The sequence below is a fragment of the Talpa occidentalis genome, unplaced genomic scaffold (assembly GCF_014898055.3).
Source record: "Talpa occidentalis isolate TD23 unplaced genomic scaffold, MPIMG_talOcc4v2.1 talOcc4.101, whole genome shotgun sequence".
NCBI classification, from domain to species: Eukaryota; Metazoa; Chordata; class Mammalia; order Eulipotyphla; family Talpidae; genus Talpa; species Talpa occidentalis.
In genome coordinates this window covers 29,368-48,100 of record NW_023601005.1, presented here as the reverse complement: position 1 = coordinate 48,100, position 18,733 = coordinate 29,368, and the positions used below count along the sequence as shown (strand labels likewise).

The following is an 18,733-nucleotide window of genomic DNA, read 5'->3' as shown; positions in this document are numbered from 1 at the left end:
CCCTGTAGAGGTGGTACATGAAACCATAGACATAGTTGAAATGGCCTAACAGAAAAGCAAACTGGAAGAACAGAGGATCGAGACTGAGTCCTGAGGAAATGCAACTTTCAATAGCTGGATAGAGAAGATGAGCCTATAAAGGAATTTTTTTAAAGCTACAAGCAAAAAAGAATTATCTTTAGAAAAAGTTCTTTTTTTTGTTTTTGTCAGGGGGTGGGATTTTGCTTTATTTTAGACTGAAATTTGTTTCATTGCATGATCTTTTCACAAATTGGTTAAGAATTATTTTAAGTCAATCACAGGCATTTCTTTTTTAACTCCACCACCTCCCCCCTCCCCTTATACCCCATCCTCTACCCCACTCCCCTCCCTCTTAGGCTCAGAATCCTGAGGATGTTTACATGATATCCACTGGTTTTTTAAAGTGCTTTACATTATAGAAATTTCAGGAGTGGAAATGTCCAGTATTTGTTTTTATCATTCTGACATGCTTTACTCAAGGAAAGGGTGAAGTTGCCAGAGAGGCAGAGGAGAATAAGGACAGCCTTCTGACTCTCAGAAGTACAGCGTGCAGAGCTGCACGGCTCCTGCACCGTAGGAGAGCCTGCTATGGCTGACGGGCTGCTGCCGGCAGCTGAGGCTTCAGATCTGCCACTGTGTTCAGGCCCAGGCTCCCTTCCTCTGGGTTGTTTCTAACCCATGACTGGTCCTGGGGAAAGCCATTTCTACTTGATTCTTTTCACAAGCGATCTTTGCTCGGGGGCCCATGCTGGCCTGGCACAGGCAGATACTCCTATCTTCCTTCTTCCCTCACACAGCCCTGCCCTGCAGACTGAAATCGCCCACCTCCAGACTTCTAGTTAAGCACAAAATAATTTATCACTTTTAATCAGATTATTTTGTTACTGAAGAGACATATGCATCCTAACTGACACACCACTCACAAGCTGACAGTTAGCAACAAGATTGTATGACAGTCTGTAAGTTGACAGTTTGTCAGATTTATAAAAAATCTTCCCTGTCTCATGGAAAGATATAAAACAAGAGGCTGGTTTAAAAACAGGAAAAAATTTAATCCATTCCAAAAAACACACAGGGAAATGAGGAGACTGCAGGAATTATCTGTGATGGAAGGAGGACATTACTGGCTTCATGCTCTTATTCCTAGAATCCTGAGACTTTGATGCTTAAAAGAAATTATCTTGTCTTTTAGGTACGCCCAGCTACTCAGAAATAAATTACATACCTCTGTAAAAGAGTTCTGGTCTGCTAAAGCTGGAAGGGAGCTAGCAGGGCGCTAGACAGGATGGGAAAGGAGGGTCAGTCTACAGTAAACTGGTAAGAGAATGGCTGGGTGACAGTGCAGAACCCTCCAGGGGGGTGGCCCCTCTGCTGCTCTGGTGTGAACCAGGATTCATAAAAAGTGGGTTGCCCAATGAATGTTCAGTTACAGCTTCAGTTATTATTTATCATCTATGGTCAAAAGCCCTAGAGCAAAGTCCTAGACACTCCTCAAGCTCCTTGCTGGTTAGTTTCATCATTATCTCGCCTCTTCCAAATCTGTAAGAAATGAATATAACAGATATTTAGGAGCTGGTATTTATTAAATACCTCTCTGCAATCAGCAGTGGATAGCCCGCCACCCCACTTAAATATCCACCCCTTAAATATCTGCTAGCCCCCTCATGAAACTTATCTATAATCTTTCAAAAATTTCCCTTTCATCTGATTTTCATTTTCCCACCCTTCCTCTTCCTCTCCTACCTCCCATTCCAAACTTCCTTTCTGAAAAAGAACTCATAGTCAAGTCAACAACCTCAGACAAAGTGGCTGAGGAAAGTTATCTCTTGACGCAGTGAGGTTACTCATCCTTCTTACAAAGGCTAGGGCTTTTTCTTAGTTTCAGTCTTCCTTTTTTGCCACGTCCTAGGGCAGTTAGCAAGAGACGGGAGAGATAATCTGCTCCACAATCTCTCAATCCACTGGAGAAGACAGTTAAAACAATATGCTCGGTGTACCAACAGACATGCAGGAAGTGCTGTGAGTCACCAAAAGTGCTGACTGTGCCTAGGGAACTGGGGAGCGTTTGCCCACCCCTCTCTGAAAGTCCCACCTCACTCCTCAATGCATTTTCAGATCTACCACAGGTACCTAAACGTGACTCTAAGTTAACCCCACTTCCTGCCATCACTCACAATATCCCTCACACCCCAACTACTCAGCACTCACTAAGTCTGTGGCCAACCCACCTGAATGTAAGCCTCTGATAGCGTGATCATCTGGGGAAGGATGTCAGTCACCTGGAGGTCCTGTAATTCATACCATTTGCCTGTCCCCTGCAAAAGTATGAAGAGTACAGAAGCAAGGGATGCAGTCAACAAGTCAGAGAAACAACCACCAGACCATCATCAAACAAAAGTCATGAATAAAGAGGGCATGACCTTTGCTGGGCATCATTCAACTTAAAGAACAGTTGGGTATTGATCATGGCAGACTCAATGCCTGGCAAGAGTTACCTGAAGCACGACGGACTCTCAAACACTCGGTACACCTTTTTAGAACTTGGGTGGACAATAAAAAGAAAAAAACACTGATACTCTTTAGTCCTCACCTAAGAGGTCGCCTTACTGCTCAGAACGGACAGGCTAGGTGCGGTGTTAACCCATCAGAGGAATTAAAAGCAGACATTCCCACGCCCTACCCCAGAGAACAAAGCAACTGAAAGACACTGTCTACCATACTAATCCAATTCCTCTCACCTGTGAAACTAATGTGGCAAATACAACCAAAATCTACCTCACTTCCTGCTTCCATAGAGGAAAAAGAGGTTTCTGGATATGGCAGTCACTTTGGGATGCTCAACTGCCTCATCCACCCATTCTAAGAAATGCCAAAGACAAGATACTAGAGAGTACAGGTATTCTAGTATTATGGGTGTTCCACCAGTGCAAACTGTAGGAAACATAAAGAAAGCTCAAGATCGTAATCAAGTCCCTGTTCCAGTTCAAGGACCGGTTAACGGCACAGTGAAACCAAGTTTCTAGGTTCAAACCCCAATTCTACTGCTGCAAATAAATTATTCCAACTCTAGGCCTAGGCTCCCTCATCCATAAAAGATGGCATTGACCCCTGTCTTGGAAGTCTGTGTGAAGCATGTGAGATGCTATATACAGTAAGCACTTGGCATCCTTTCCAGACACAATAAAATGTCTGATAAACAGAAGCTAGTTATTATTATCCCACAATCCTAGAAGAGACTGGGACTCACAAATTAGAACAATCTGTGCTGATATTCCCTGCAATATCAATTATATCTCATGTACATGTTTTATCCATTTTCAGTTTGAAATAAATTCACAGTATTTTTGAGCTGAAAGGAATCTTTTACACCAGTGCTTCACAAATTTCAAATAAATCAGGTCTTACTAAAATGCAGATTCTGGTTCAGTTTTGGGTAGGGTCTGAGATTCTGCATTCCTTTTTTTTTTTTTTTTTTAGTATTTATTTACATATATATATTTACATCAAGATTCTGCATTTCTTTTTTCTTTTTTAAAAAGATTTATTTATTTATTTATTTATACAAGCACTGGGTACGGTCAGAAGTGCGGGAGGGTGAGAGAATGCACCAGAGCCAGAGCGGGGAACAGAACAGGTAGACTGATGAAGTACACTCTGAGGGGAGCAGCAGGCGCGGCAGGAGAGGTCTGCACACCATGTGGGACCCTTGCCGGTGGCCGGGGATCGAACCAGCGCTGCAGAGGCTGCTGGCAGCTTAGCAGCCCAGCACTCAACCGCTGCACCACCAGGGGAGGCCCAAGATTCTGCATTTCTAACAAGTCTGGGATTACATAACTGCAAACCTCCAACAATGTCAACACTGCTGAACTGAGGAGCCCATATTAGGTGCCAAGTTCTAAGGTATGACAGTGGTTCTCAACCTTAGTTGCACACTAGTCACCTTTGCAGCATCACACTGCCTGGGTGCCACCTCCAGGTAATCTAATGCAGAGTCTTTACCTTGATGGACATTTTGGGCCCATATGCTGTGGGAGGGCTGCCATGGACACTGTTAGGAGCTTCTGCAGCGTCCCTGGTCTCTATCCTGGTTGAAAACCACAGGCATCAGGATTTTTTAAATCTCTACAGATGAGTCCAATGTGGAGCCAAAATTGAGAATCACTGCCTTAAACTAAACACTGACAGCTCTATTAGATGCAGAATCCCAAAGTCAAGGCCAAGAAAGCACAAACAGAAAGCAGCTGCCCTCTAAAATACCAACAGTACAGCTGTTTTTGCCACTCACATGATGAAGTACATGGATCCGGTAGGAGCCCTCCGAGGGCTTGCCATCGTGAACAATGTTGGCAATGAGGTCATAAGTGGTATTCTTGTGTACTGCCTGTACTTCTTCAGACAAGTATTCTCTCAGATCCACATTTCTGATGTAAAAAAAAATGAGGCCAAAAGATCAGACAACAATGTTAAAGAAACTACCCTACACAAATGGACCACAAGGCTGTTAAATGCTATTTAGGATGCTGGATCCAGTGAGGTTTTCAGTCATGGAACCCCAGACTTGTGAAAATTCACATAATTGGCCATAAAATAAGAATTTCCAGTCAAAATAGAAAGCCAGGATCTTTGGGAAGAGCATTTTTTGAAACACATGTCTAGATGTCAAACATGCAGGGCCTAGAATCTGCAGGCTTGAAACCGGAATCTGGGTTTGGCCATTTCAGAGCTGAGTCTGAGTTTAAACAAGCTATACACCTCAAGGTTCTCCTTGTTAGAATGGCAGTGATGGTCTCCCCTGAGATGGCCAGGATAAAGTGAGACAACTAGTATGACTGCCTCACCCTCCACCCTAGCTCAGAATAACAGTATACAGGCTGCACCAAGTTTCTGGCCTAAGGCCCTGCAAGTATGATCACATGATTATGTGGGGTACCATGAGACTAATCACTGTAACAATCTCAATGACAAACCAAAAAGATCTGATTGATTTTTTTCTTCTGTTTTCTGGGACCTCACTTCTGTATTTAATTGCTTCCCACTTTATCCTGTTCTGATTAATTAACAGATTAAGTAACAGAATAGTTACAAGGAACAGAAACCCACCCAAGGTAGCTTAAGCACAAAGGGAGAATTGTTGGATCCAGGTGCCAGAGAAGCAGCAGGATCCAAGAGAGGGTCCCTCTTTCCCACTTGCCTTTGACATCAACTTTATTATTCTCATTTCTTTAATAGCGTGGCTCTCTCTTCTTTATGTGACCCATTTGAACATACCAGTTCCCAAATTTCTCAGTCCTGGTTGTCAAAAGAAACTATTTACTGAGTTCCTTCAATTGGAACTTAAACATATCAGATTTGTTTTTAATATCTGAATATTCACTTTCAGATATAGAAAAGCATTCTTGACATACCTCGAATTAAATCTCTCACTACATTTTAGAAGTTGGATTCTGTCAAAGTTATAAACGTATACCACGTAATACACTGCAAATACACCATGTAATATGCTGCAAAATAACATTCTATAATAAATGCTTACTGTGAAGACTCTACAAAGACAACTATTAAGAACTTTCAAATAGTTAAACAGGGAAACAGACTGGTAACATAAGAGAATATGTTGGCTACATAGTTTAAGGAAAAATAAATCCTGCCACAGCCTACAAATATTCATGAAAATTTAAATAAGACAAGGTAGAATAAAAGAGATTCTATCACATTTCTAATCTCTGAAATTGTCCGATGTGCTACCATTCATAACCTGTGACACAATTACATGAAAACATGAAATGCTAACTGGTTATTTCCAGTGGTCACTTTTATTTATTTATTTTTAAAGATTTATTTATTTATGCATACAAGAACTGGGGTACAAGCCAGAGGTGTGGGGGTGAGAGGATTCACCAGAGACAGACTGGGGAACAGAACAGGCAGGCTGACTGAAATACACTGCTGAGGGGAGCAACAGGTGAGCCAGGAAAGGTCAGGTGCGCCATATGGGTAGCTCCCTGACCAGCCGGGGATCAAACGTGTGCTGCAGAGGCTGCAGATAGCTTCACAGATTGCGTCTTAACCCACTGTACCACCAGGGAGGCCCTAGTGGTCACTTTTAGATATACAGCTTTGAATTTTAGACTCTGTATATATTACCTGTAAAAATACAGAAAGTTTCCCGTGCAAGCCAGTGGTAGTAAAAAAAAAAAAAAAATGCAACTTCTCTTTAATTATATTATGTAACTTTCTATGTGTTAGTGATAGCTACTTATTTCTACAGACTATATAGAATAAAATAAATAGTTAAAGGCAATTTCAATGAGTCTTAAGAAATCCATGTGAGGCCCAGAAAGAAAACTTTCTGCTAGCTGCTAAAAGCAGACCACTGGTGTTACTTCCTCCCAGTTTTAACAACAGTTGTCTGAACTTACCTGAAGAGTCCTAGGGAAATGTTCAGGAGTGTTTATACTCAAGTTCTCATGACTAAACCAAAACTGTGTAGTGGCAAATGGGAATGAACACACGTTGAAACATTTTGTCTAGGAAAAAGAGGCAAAGGAGCAAACCATACTCATCTCCCAACCAAAATAGTCCAACTCAGAGAAGACCTACTTAGCTGAAAGTGACACCTTTTTTTTTTTTTTTAAGATTTATTTATTTATTTATACAAGCACTGGGTACAGTCAGAAGTGCAGGAGGATGACAGAATTCACCAGAGCCAGAGGGGAGAGCTGAGCAGGCAGACTGATGAAGTACACTGCTGAGGGGAGCAGTGGGTGGCAAGAGAGGTCTGCGCACCATGTGGACCCTCACCCAGCGGCCAGGGATCGAACCGGCACTGCAGAGGCTGGGGCCAGCATCGCAACCCAGTGCTCAACCACTGTGCCACCAGGGAGGCCCTGAAAGTGACACTTTAAATCTGGGCTCCAAAAGCCCTGTCTCCAAATGAGCAGAGGACACCTAATTGCAGCAAATCTGATAAATCGCTGTTAAAAATGTTGTGAATAAAACAGAATCAGTAACTGGGGACTTTGGATTATCTAGAACCCTATCTCCTTGAAAGAAATTATAGAAACTATACAATTACATTATCGTACAGGTTTCCAAAATTAGCCACACAATATGATATTCCCTAAAAGGCTGGCTAGTTAAGAGGTAATCTTTTCTTAACTTCTCCAAAGTAAGTTTTCTGAAAGACAAACTGCTGAAGTCACAGTTACCAAAAACCTAAAATGCAACTGGTGGCAAAATAACATGCTCCAGGCACAATATAAAAGAAACTAAGGAAATACCTGTGGTGACTGATCAGGAACTATCAACACATAGTCCTTCTTCCTCAGCAACTGCCCTAGAGTCAAGAGACAGTTCTTCCTGCCAGGAAGACTGGTGACTGGCAATTCACAGGAGTCAAATTCTTAAGTAAAACCCTAAGCCTTGGACTTTCAGAGAAAGCTCCTCTATGGGAGCAAGAACAGGTGTCGATATCCTCCAATTTCATTCTATTTGTCACACAAAAAATATACTAAAGAAAAACAGGAAGACAAGTATGAGAAAATAAAAAATAAATTTTCCTATAATCCTAATTACAGAGGGTTTCTCTCCTTAGCCCCCACCATTCTCAGATGCTTGGTGATTATAGAAGAAGAATAAAATATTATACCTTGAAGAATCCCAGGGTTCATATAGTCCAAGTCTCATTTTATCCATAAGCAAATATATACAGACCTAAGTTCTCTTTAATTTTTGCTACTACCCTCTCACACATTACACGAATGAAAAACTAACTGTTTACAAAGGAGAAAATGGCAGTCCTGCATAGGCTGGGGAATTGGATAATGGAGGTGGACAGAGGAAGAAAGAAAAGAAGAGATGAGCATTTACCTGTTAGAGGGCCCAAACAATTTTATGCAGGTTTAAAAAAATAAATACTGGGCAAACATGTTAATCCTATTTTTTTTTTTTAAGATTTGTTTATTTATGCATACAAGAACTGGGGTATACGTCAGAGATGCAGGGGGTGAGAGGATTCACCAGAGACAGAGTGGGAGCAGAACAGGTAGACTGACTGAAATGCACTGCTGAGGGGAGTGGCAGGTGAGACAGGAGAGGTCTGTTGTGCCATGTGGGTAGCTCCCCAGCCGGCTAGGGATCAAACTCGTGCTACAATGGCTGCAGACAGCCTCATAGTGCTGTGCTTAACCCCTTGCGCCACCAGGAGGGCGCATATTTTTTTCCAAATCCTTTTCAGTAAGAAACTGTCTCAGGCCTCCCGGTGGTGCAGCGGTGAGCGCTGGGTTGTGAAGCTGCCCGCAGCCTCTGCAGCGCCGGTTCGATCCCCGCTGCTCCCGGTCACTGGAGGAGGGTCCAAATGCGCGCAGACCTCTCCTGCCACCTGCTGCTCCCTCAGCACTGTGCTCCGGTCCTTCTGCCTGCTCTGCTCCCCGCTCTGGCTCTGGTGAATTCTCTCACCCTCCCGTGCTTCTGACTCTACCCAGTGCTTGTATAAATAAATAAATCTTTAAAAAAAAAAAAGAAACTGTCTCAGGGCTCTACTCTGATCTTACCTAATGCCAGCACAGAGTTACACTTCTTCTTACCAGTCCTGTCATCAGTTTTCTCCATGTTCTCAGAAATACATTCTTCAGAGTTTGAAAAACCATGTCTCTTGAGAACTGAAAACCAACTGTCTTACCCCCAAATGGGTTTTGGCAGGAGCCTTCTGCATTAGAAGGAAGCAAAGTAAAAGCACCTGGTACTATTAAAACAAGTAATAGGGATGGAATGCACAGCAGTAACTATAGTCAGTAACAAATTTGAAACTTATGGGCCTCCCTGATGGCGCAAGGGGTTAAGTCTCAGCACTATGAAGCTATCGGCAGCCACTGCAGCATGAGTTCAATGCCCAGGCCAAGAAGGTAACCCACATGGCGCAGCAGACCTCTCCTGTCTCACCTGCTGCTCCCCTCAGCAGAGTATTTCAGTTGATCCACCTGTTCTGCTCCCCACTCTGTCTCTGGTGAATCCTCTCATCTACCCTCCACCCCCCATCCCTCACACCTCTAGCCTACACTGTATGCATAATAAATCAATCTTATAAAAAATTGAAGCTTGCAATATATGGTGACAGATGGTAACCAGAGTTATTGTTATGATCATTATGTGATCTATACAAATGTCAAATTATTATGTTGTACACCTGAAACTAATACAGTTTTACGTGTCAATTATACTTCAATGAAAGTAATAATAATAATAACATCTGGTCCAACTTACACCAATTTTGCTTGAAAACTCATATTGTTCAGAAAACTGCATGATAAATTAAAAATAAGATCATACATCAAAATCTACAACTTCCTGGGGCCTCCCTGGTGGTGCAGGGGGTTGAGCACTGCACTATGAAGCAGCCCACAGCCTCTGCAGCACAAATTCGACCCCCAGCCGGCCAGGGAGAAACCCACATGGAGAGGTGGGCCTCTCCTGTCTCGCCTGCTGCTCCCCTCAGCAGTGTATTTTGTCGGTCTGCCTGTTCTGTTCCCTGCTCTGTCTCTGGTGAATCCTCTCACTCCCCGCATCTCTGGCCTGTACCCCAGCTCTTGTATGCATAAATAAATAAATCTTTAAAAAAAAAATCTATAACTTCCTCATCAATAAGGAGAAATTGAGAGCATTACAGACATTACCCTGGGGGGCTGGGGGGAGTCAGGGAAATAAGACAGATGGGACACCCCCCCAAAATATAGTAGGACAAGTCTGGAGTCATTCCATGGAATGACTATATTACGCCTAACTATATTGCCTAACTATATTACGCAAGAAGATGTGACAACCAGCAAAAAGATCGTCAGACTCTAACTGCTCAGGACTACCTTCTAAGGCAGGCAGTATTCCACCTGTGCTCCCTACTTGTGTCGACTATTTTTCCCTATATTGAAAGACTAAAATTCCCAGTAAGCTTCAGAAGAGAAGAAAAAGGGGATTGCCTTCAGGTAAACATCTCTGAAATCCCTGAAGTATTTCAATTTTCGAGTAAAAACTCTAACTTATGTAGTACACATAGGGTTCTATGCCTTGCAATCTCCAATTAACAGAGTCCAAAATTAACAATGGCACAAAAATATGAACAGAAATCTAGGCTCACTCCCCAAGAGTAAGTGATACTTACGTAATAGGGAAGTTGACAATAGTTGGATTCTTCTCCACAAAGAAATTATTCTTAGTGAATCTTTTAATGCAAAAGATTAGATAAGGTGGCAGCTTGGTCAGTTGAAAGCGCTTCAGAAAGTTCTCCTTGTAAGTCTTATATTCCTGAAAAGAGTAAAGAATCTATCAAATAAATGCTGGAACACTGGGGCAGAGGTATGAGTTTGGTTTGTTTTTTTTGATGCAATTTTGCCTTATTAGATTTCAGAAGACACCTAATCCCAGAAACCACACACAAGGCTTAGGAAAGCAATCTGGATAAGGCTAACTAAAATAGCTCAACTGTGCGTTGTCTTTCAGCCAGCATATGATCGCACTGTTCAACTCTTTAACTGTGGTAATGTAGGTATTAGTTTTCACAAGAAAAAAAAAAGTGTCAGATGAAGAGGTTTGTCAAAAGCTGCAGAATTAAGACCATGAAAGCCTCAATTCAAAATAAGGAAGAACTTCCTGACCACTTGATAAAAAGCACCCATAAACAGGCACTTATGAAGCAGTGAGGAGTACTTCATCATTGAGAATATTCTAGCAGAGGCAGCAACCAATATTCCATATTCCTTCTTCCTCAAAGGTCCCAAGACCCAGTGGGTCCTATGCAATCTGTCAGGCAATATTCTCTGAGGATCCACTCAGCATATTTGAGCAGACAGGAGCAATGCACAAGCCAGGACATCTACCCCAGCCCAAGAGGCCATGAATTTATTGTTCCTTATTACAACACAACTTAGTAGAGTAAAAACTAAGATACAGATACAAAATATTAATCATAATCTGAGAAGAAACATCAATGAGCGCATTTCTCTTGAGAGTGAGCAAGTTCTAGGGATAACAAGACTCCATTCAGGGGTACCCAAGTTTCCCAGAAAAATACTTTCATTTAATATAAGGAGCAGTGATCTTAATGTAGTAGATACACATGCTAATTCTCACTGATGAACACCTGAAACTTCAATAATGTTAAAATGCAGTTACTTCAATTAAAAAAAAAAAAAGCCTCTATTAAAATAAAGGCCATTATTTTTGTTCACTTTTGAAAATAAAATAAAATTAGGATACATTTACACACAAATTAAAATACACACACTCCAAAGCCTTCTGGATGATGATCTTATAAAATATCAGGTAAGAATTCTACTTCCAGTACTACAGCATGAGGAGTTCCAAAGAGCCACTCACCAACACATCTGGTAAAAATTATCAAAAAAACATTTAAATTCTCTGGACATGGTCCTAAGAGTATAGGTCAAATAAAGAAACATTTACTAAAGAAAATAGTTTGCAATATTTTTTTTAAATGTTATTAAAAGAAGGCCTCCCTTGTGGCGCAAGGGGTTAAGTCTCAGCACTATGACGTTATCTGCAGCCACTGCAGCATGAGTTCAATCCCCAGTCAGGGAACTAACCCACATGGCACAGCAGTCTTCTCCTGTCTCGCCAGCTGCTCCCCTCAGCAGTGTATTTCAGTAGATTCACCTGTTCTGCTCCCCACTCTGTCTCTGGAAAATCCTCTCACCCTCCCACATTTCTGGTCCAGTTCTTGTATGCATAAATGAATAAACCTTTAAAAAAAAAAGTTATTAAAAGAAAATCTACTGATTTGGTAAGAAAAACGAGTCCATGGTATTTAAACAAAGACCTCTCCCTTCCTCCCTGTTCCCGTTCACGACAAACTGGTATAGGCAAGAACACAGGCCCCCTCTCTCCCCAGCTCCCAAAAGGCTGTCTTCCCAGGAGAGACAGATGCCAGCATTTCTCAACCCATCTCCAGTTACCTATTGCAGAAGCTAAGTCCCAATGTGTGCCAATAATACATGAAGCAAAAACTGATAAAAATGAAAAGGAAATAGAGAATTCATGGATAAAAGAAACAGTAACACCACAATTTTAATAGTGGACAGAACACCTAGGCTGAAAATCAATAAAGAAGCAGAAGACTTGAACAACATTATAAACTAAGCCTGAGAGAAACAGAGAACACCCAACACAGCAACAGAATGTATTTTCTTGCCAAGGATACATGGAATATTCTCCAAAGACCATATGTTAGCCCATAAAATGAAACTCAATATATTTAAAAGTGCAAAAATAATACAAAGTTATTCACTAGCCACAATGGAATGAAATTAGAAGTCAGCAACAAAGAAAGTCAGGAAACTTATAAATATGTGGAAATTATTATTATTTTTTAAATACGTGGAAATTAAACAACACACTCCTAAATAACCAAGGGATAAGGGGAAAAAGCAAAAGGAAAATTAGAAGACAATTTGAGATGAATAAAAATGAAGACACAACATACAAAATCTTATGGGAGACAGCTAAGCAGTCATTAAGAAGAAAATGCAGGCCTCCCCGGTGGCGCAGTGGGTTGAGAGCAGCGCTGTGAAGCGGTCTGCAGCCTCTGCAGCATGGGTTTAATTCCTGGCCAGCCACAGAGACTCCCACATGGTATGGCAGACCTCTCCTGTCTTGCCCACTGCTCCCCTCAGCAGTGTACTTCATCAGTCTGCCTGTTCTGCTCCCTGCTCTGTCTCTGGTGAATCCTCTCACTCTCCCACACTTCTGGCCTATACCCCAGCTCTGGTATAAAAATAAATAAATCCTTAAAAAAAGAAGAAAATGCTCAAGTTACTAGAATCAAAAATGAAAAAGATATTTACTAATGACTTTAAAGAAATGAAAAGGACTATAAAGGATTATAAAGGAATACCACTGATCCCAACAAATTATATAACATAGATAAAAAGGACAAATTCCTAGAAAGACACACACCACCAAAACTTAAGAGGAAACGACATGAATAGGCCTAAACTAAGTGAATATATTGAATTAGTCATCAAAAAACTCCCCACAAAGAAAAGCCCAAAACCAGATGGCTTCAGGAGTCATTTCGACACATTTAAAGAAGAATTAACATTGATTCTTCAAAAACTCTCCCAAAATACAGAAGAGGAGGGAACATTTCCTACTTGTTTTATGAAGTCAGCATTACCCTGATAACAGAACCAGATAGAGACATCACAGGTAAAAAAAAAAAAAAAAAACCTATGTCGATATCTCTGTGAATATGTCTGTATCTCTATATCTCTATGGATCCAAAAGTCCTCAACAAAATACTAGCAAATCAAATCTAACAACATATAAAAAGAGGTAAACACAATGACCAAGTAAAATTTATCCAGGAATACAAAGCTAATTTAACAAGCAAAAATCAATCAATATAATATACCATATCAGAATGAAAAGCAAAAACCACACAATCATCCCACTAGTCACAAAAAAGCATTTGACTAAAAAAAAAAGCATTTAACTAATTTCAACACCAAGTTGTGAGAACACTCAATAAACTAGAAATAGAAGGGAACTTCTTCAATCTAGTAAAAAGCACCCATGAAGAAGTCAGACCTAAAAACATTAAAAAAAAAAAAAAAAAAAGAGAGAGAGAAAAAAGGCCATACCTAACAATATATTTAATGGCAAAACACTGCCTTGCCCTTCCATAAGGTCAGGAACAACACAAGGGTTTCTGCATTTGCCACTTCTATTTAACACTGTACTAGAGGTTCCAGCCAGGGCAACTAGGTAAAAAATGTAAAATGTAAGAAAATGTAAGAAACAACGTTAAGAAATAAAAAGCATCTATTGGAAAAGGAGTAAAACTATCTCTAGTTGCAGATGACATGATCCTGTGTATGGAAAAAATCTTAATAAATCTACTCAAAAGTACTGCTAGCATTAAAGAGTGAAGGCAAGGTTTCAGGATATAAAATCAATATACAAAAATCAATTATATTTCTACACACACTAAAGAATCTAAAAATAAAATTAATAAAACAATTCCATTTACAATAACTTAAAAGGAACAAAATTCTTAAGAATAAATCTACACTTGATCTTAGCCAAAAGGCCGAGAAGCGATAAGAATAAATCTAACAAGGCAATACACCATACAATAAATACACTGTTTATATGAGGTGATTTCCATTTTTCATTTTCTTTTTGTAGTTGGAAACTGCCACATGTACGGAGTACACCTAACACACTTAGTACTACAGTAAACGTCTTCAATGAGCCTCCAAGACACCCTATTTCTAGCTGATAATCCCTAATTCTTAACTATAATTATAGTACATGCTCTCCTATTTCTTGCATATCCTTTTAAACTATCTGGTCTTTAGAGTACAAAGAGTAGGGAACAGAGAAAAAGGAGGGGGTATTAAGGACAGTACTCAGAAAATTTGATAAAACTCTCAACAGCAGAGGAATAAAACAGAATTAAAATATAAATAAATAAAAAGAAAAAGTCGAGAGGGAGGGGTATCAGCAGGACAGGGGTGCAAATGAGTTACCTTTTCAGTAATGCCATTGAACTTGGCCAGAATGTTGAAGAGCGGCACCTGGGGGATAATGAGCTGTTCCTTCTCATCCTTGTAGAGAGGGGCAGTAGGAAGGTCCAACGTTAGGTACATAAAGGTGGACTCCACCATTGTCTCCTGATACTCATCATTATGAAGCAGCTGCTCTTTTTCTTCTGCTGGCTATAAAATTAGTGAGAAGAAAAAGGAGAGATTCATGAACAGCATAGAAACAATATAGACAATAAGAAAACAATGTTTTTGTACATTTAATTTACTTCATTTTCTATACTAAAGCGAATGAAAAGGGGTGCTCAAAAGACTGGGCAGTTTCGTAAACAGTAGCACCACCTGGTCAGATTAATGCAAGAACCAATGGGAAGCCATATTCAGAGTTTTTATTTACTATATAAACCAGACTATCTAAAAAAGTTTGAGCGGCTCTGGGAAACTTAAATGAAAAAAAAGTAAATAAAACACCAGCACCACCTAGTGGCCAGGCCACAGCAGCACATATACAACCACTAACAGCTGAAGTACAGCCCCCATAAGCCACTGGAACCGGAATAAACTGCTGCTTGGCAAATGTTTTTTGTAGACCCTCTTTCCTGGACAAGGGGCCTTATAGATTCTCTAAGGATCTCTACAACAACCCTATATCCCCTAAATCAGTCCAAGACTCAAGAACAACTCACTCACCAGATCAGGATGGGGAAGCTTTTTAGTGAAGATTCTCATGGATCCTTGGAAAACATCAGTCACAATAGCTGTACAAACAAATCAATATGCAAATTGTCAGGTTGGAAAACATTTCTAAAATATACTATCAACTTTTAAATTTCTGACATAAACCAGCATCTGCCAGCATAAAACCCAAACTAAGCACAGAAATGTGCTTTTATAACATATATCCGTCAAGGTACCTTTATAACTACTTATAACTATAAATATTCTGCCCTTTTGGCCCTCTAACACAGAGCCTGCCATTAAAAGAAAAACTTAGTGTGTTTGAAAAGGATGAATAATTTACAGAGCCTAGAGATTTATAAATCACACACAAAAAAATTCATAAGCAAAATAAGAAGCAGCCAAAGAACATCCCATAACCATATACTGCCTTAAAGAGAGACAATGTCCACCCTATATTGGACACAAAGATAAATGACAGGAATGGAGCAATGGAGCAGAACAGAACCAAAACAATGATGCAGAAAGCATAACAGGGTTCTGAAAACCTGATAGGAGCCACATTAGAGAACTCAAGAAAGCAGCACAGGCTGAAGACACCTGGTAGAGGCAGCAAGGTCATTAAGTAGAAAGCACCAGCCACAACCCCACATCAAGAAACACCAGAATCATCAACACAGAAAGATGACAAGAAAACCTCATGAGGTCTCCAAAGATTCAACTAGCTGGGCAATTTCTGAGCTAACAGATTTTTTGGCATTGATGAAAAATGTCTACTGCTAAGCCAACCTGGATGCCAAGGGAAATAGGATGCAGTCTGAGAATCTATATGGAAACCATTTCTCCAAGTTTAGGCTCAGAGTGAGGAGTTAGCCTTTAGTGCTTTACCTGTCAACTTACAAGTCAGGCAAACCATCTACTTAGTCCTCACACCATTTCTTGCACAGCCAGGAGATTGGCAGTCTGTACATGATGCCCCGCTCCTCGGTTTGAAACTGAGTCAGGATATCCATGTTCACTTATTTAAAAAGCTAGCAGAAGCCTGGCCCACCATTGCCTGGAAAAGGTGCAAAAAGCACATGGAGAAGGTGCTGGCCAGGATGGAGTAGCAGGCCAACCAGATGCGTCAGCAGGCTAAGGCCTTCTTTGCCCATCTCAGGAGCTGGGTTTGAGCCCGATATTAAGACATGCAGCAACAGTGGCCTCCCACCCAGCCTGCAAGAGGCCCTGTTCCAGCTGTCCTCCTAGTGGACCCTAGCTTAATAAAGTTCATCAAGAAGCTTCATAGCAAAGATAAATTAAATTAAAATACAACCATGGGCCTCCCTGGTGGCGCAAGGGGGTAAGCACTGTGCTGTGAAGCTATCTGCAGCCTCTGCAGCACAAGTTCGATCCTCAGCCGGCCAGGGAGCTACCCACATGGCACAGCAGACCTCTCCTGTCTCGCCCGCTTCCCCCTCAGCAGTGTATTTCAGTAGATCTGTCTGTTTCTGCTCCCCACTCTGTCTCTGGTGAATCCTCTCACTGCCCTCCAACCCCGGCACCTCTGGCCTATACCCCAGTTTTTTTTTTTAAAAGATTTATTTATTTATTTATACAATCACTGGGTACAGTCGGAAGCGTAGGAGGGTGAGCGAATTCACCAGAGCCAGTGCGAAGAAAGGAACAGGCAGACTGATGAAGTACACTGCTGAGGGGAGCAGCGGGTGGCAGGAGAGGTCTGCGCGCCATGTGGGACCCTCCCCCCACGGCCGGGAATCAAACCGGCACTGCAGAGGCTACAGGCAGCTTCACAACCCAGTGCTCAACTGCTGCGCCACCGGGGAGGCCCTGTACCCCAGTTCTTATATGCATAAATAAATATTTAAAACAATAAACAAATAAAATAAATAAAATACAACCATCTTCTAGTAAAGGAAAATGGAGAGAGGCCTATTCAGGAACAAAATTTAGCTTATGTGTACACAGAAACTACCGTAGCACAGGAAGATATATAGCTAAGAACAAAGATGGGATGTGGAAGGGCTTTTGTTTGTTTTTGTCTTTTAAAAAAAATAAGCTAAAAAGAGCTCTCCTTTTACAAAATAATGTGCTTACTTTTCTTCTTCTTCTTTGTGCCTCCCAGAGCTGAGTGCAGAGCATTCAGAAACCAAGACAGAAAGTCGACTCCATCCCCTGGAAAACAAGGGTAGGACAAGTTGAGGCTGGGAGGATTTCTGAGACCCCAAACCATGCATTGGATGGCATGCCTCCACACTGCTCCTCCCTCCGAGCCTGTTCCATTTCCTGGGCATCTTCCTTGGACCATTAAATGTTGGCATTCCTCAAGGTCAAGCTCTTACTCTTCCAGTCTTTACTCTAGACTCTCTAATCCAACCAGGCCCTATGAGTCATCTCTACTCCAAACCTGTCTCTCATCACCCAACAAAAGTCATTACTGAATTTCCCCTCCAATTCATACCTCAGTCCAAATGCTTTTAAAACATAAATCTGATATCACATCTTTGCTTAAAAGCTTTCACTGACTCCCCATTGCTACTAGGGTACAATCCAAATTCTTTATAATGGCATATATGCCCAACAACCTGGTCCCACCTTCCCAACCTTCACCTTTCCTCTCATCACTGTCCTCTAGAATCCTAGGATTCAGTTACCTGCAGTTTTCTGTCTGTGCCAGGCACCTGCATGCTTCTGTCCACAGTGTCCTCTCTAGCTGGAATGCCCGCACCTGGCCTGCCTCCTCCTCTACCTAAAACACTCAGGCATCTCGTCCTCTAATCTGACCCCAGCCCACCTTCCACATTCTCGTCTGGGGGTCCTTACTCCATGTCCCTCCCATAAAAAAATTTTTTTCCTCTATTACAGAACTTGAAACCCTGCAATAACCTTTTTAGGGCCTCCCCTGGTGGCACAGCGTTTGAGCGCTGGGCTGCGAGGCTGCCCGCAGCCTCTGCAGTGCCGGTTTGTTCCCCGGCCGCCGGCGAGGGTCCCACAAATAAATAAATAAATAAATAAATAAATAAATAAATAACCTTTTAAAAGGACTATCTTCCCTACATACACACTAGAAAAAGTATGTATCGCTGCAGCTCTAAACCTAGCATGTAAATGATGCTGAACAAACTGGCAGTGGGTGCTAGAGGACACTGGCTGAGATACAGGTTCTAGGAATGTCTGCTTTATTCACATGGAAAACTAATTGGGTGTGGAGGAATAGAAACATTCAACAATAGTTTACTGGAAATAATCCAGTCTGTGACCTGACAAAATGAGAAGCAAAGGTGGCAGGTACTTAATAAAGGCTGGTGCCTTTCCCAACCTCCTGGCTTTGCCCTAAGCCATACAGTTTAGTTCAATAAATAAGATGGACTTTTTTATTCATCTGATATCTCTAGGGACTTTCATTCTGAAAGAAGAGTGGGGAACCTAAGCTATCCATCAGACACTCATTCTTACTACTATACGACTCATTGCAAAGT

At 41.3% G+C, this 18,733-nt stretch overlaps 1 protein-coding gene and 1 pseudogene across 1 annotated transcript in view; both read right to left on the bottom strand.

Moving 5' to 3' along the window:
• Positions 1-374: 374 nt before the first annotated feature.
• LOC119237831 (U4/U6.U5 tri-snRNP-associated protein 2) overlaps positions 375-18,733 on the bottom strand; it is a 44,888-nt gene continuing 26,529 nt past the window's right edge. Inside the window, exons 8-12 of the mRNA XM_037501683.2 lie at positions 14,562-14,750; positions 10,175-10,317; positions 4,307-4,442; positions 2,250-2,336; positions 375-1,560 (exon numbers count right to left, since the gene is read on the bottom strand). Coding sequence (XP_037357580.1) covers positions 1,513-1,560; positions 2,250-2,336; positions 4,307-4,442; positions 10,175-10,317; positions 14,562-14,750 — 603 coding nt within the window. The 3' untranslated portion in view covers positions 375-1,512. The remainder of the gene's footprint in view (positions 1,561-2,249; positions 2,337-4,306; positions 4,443-10,174; positions 10,318-14,561; positions 14,751-18,733) is intronic.
• LOC119237833 (U2 spliceosomal RNA) lies at positions 14,019-14,131 on the bottom strand (annotated as a pseudogene).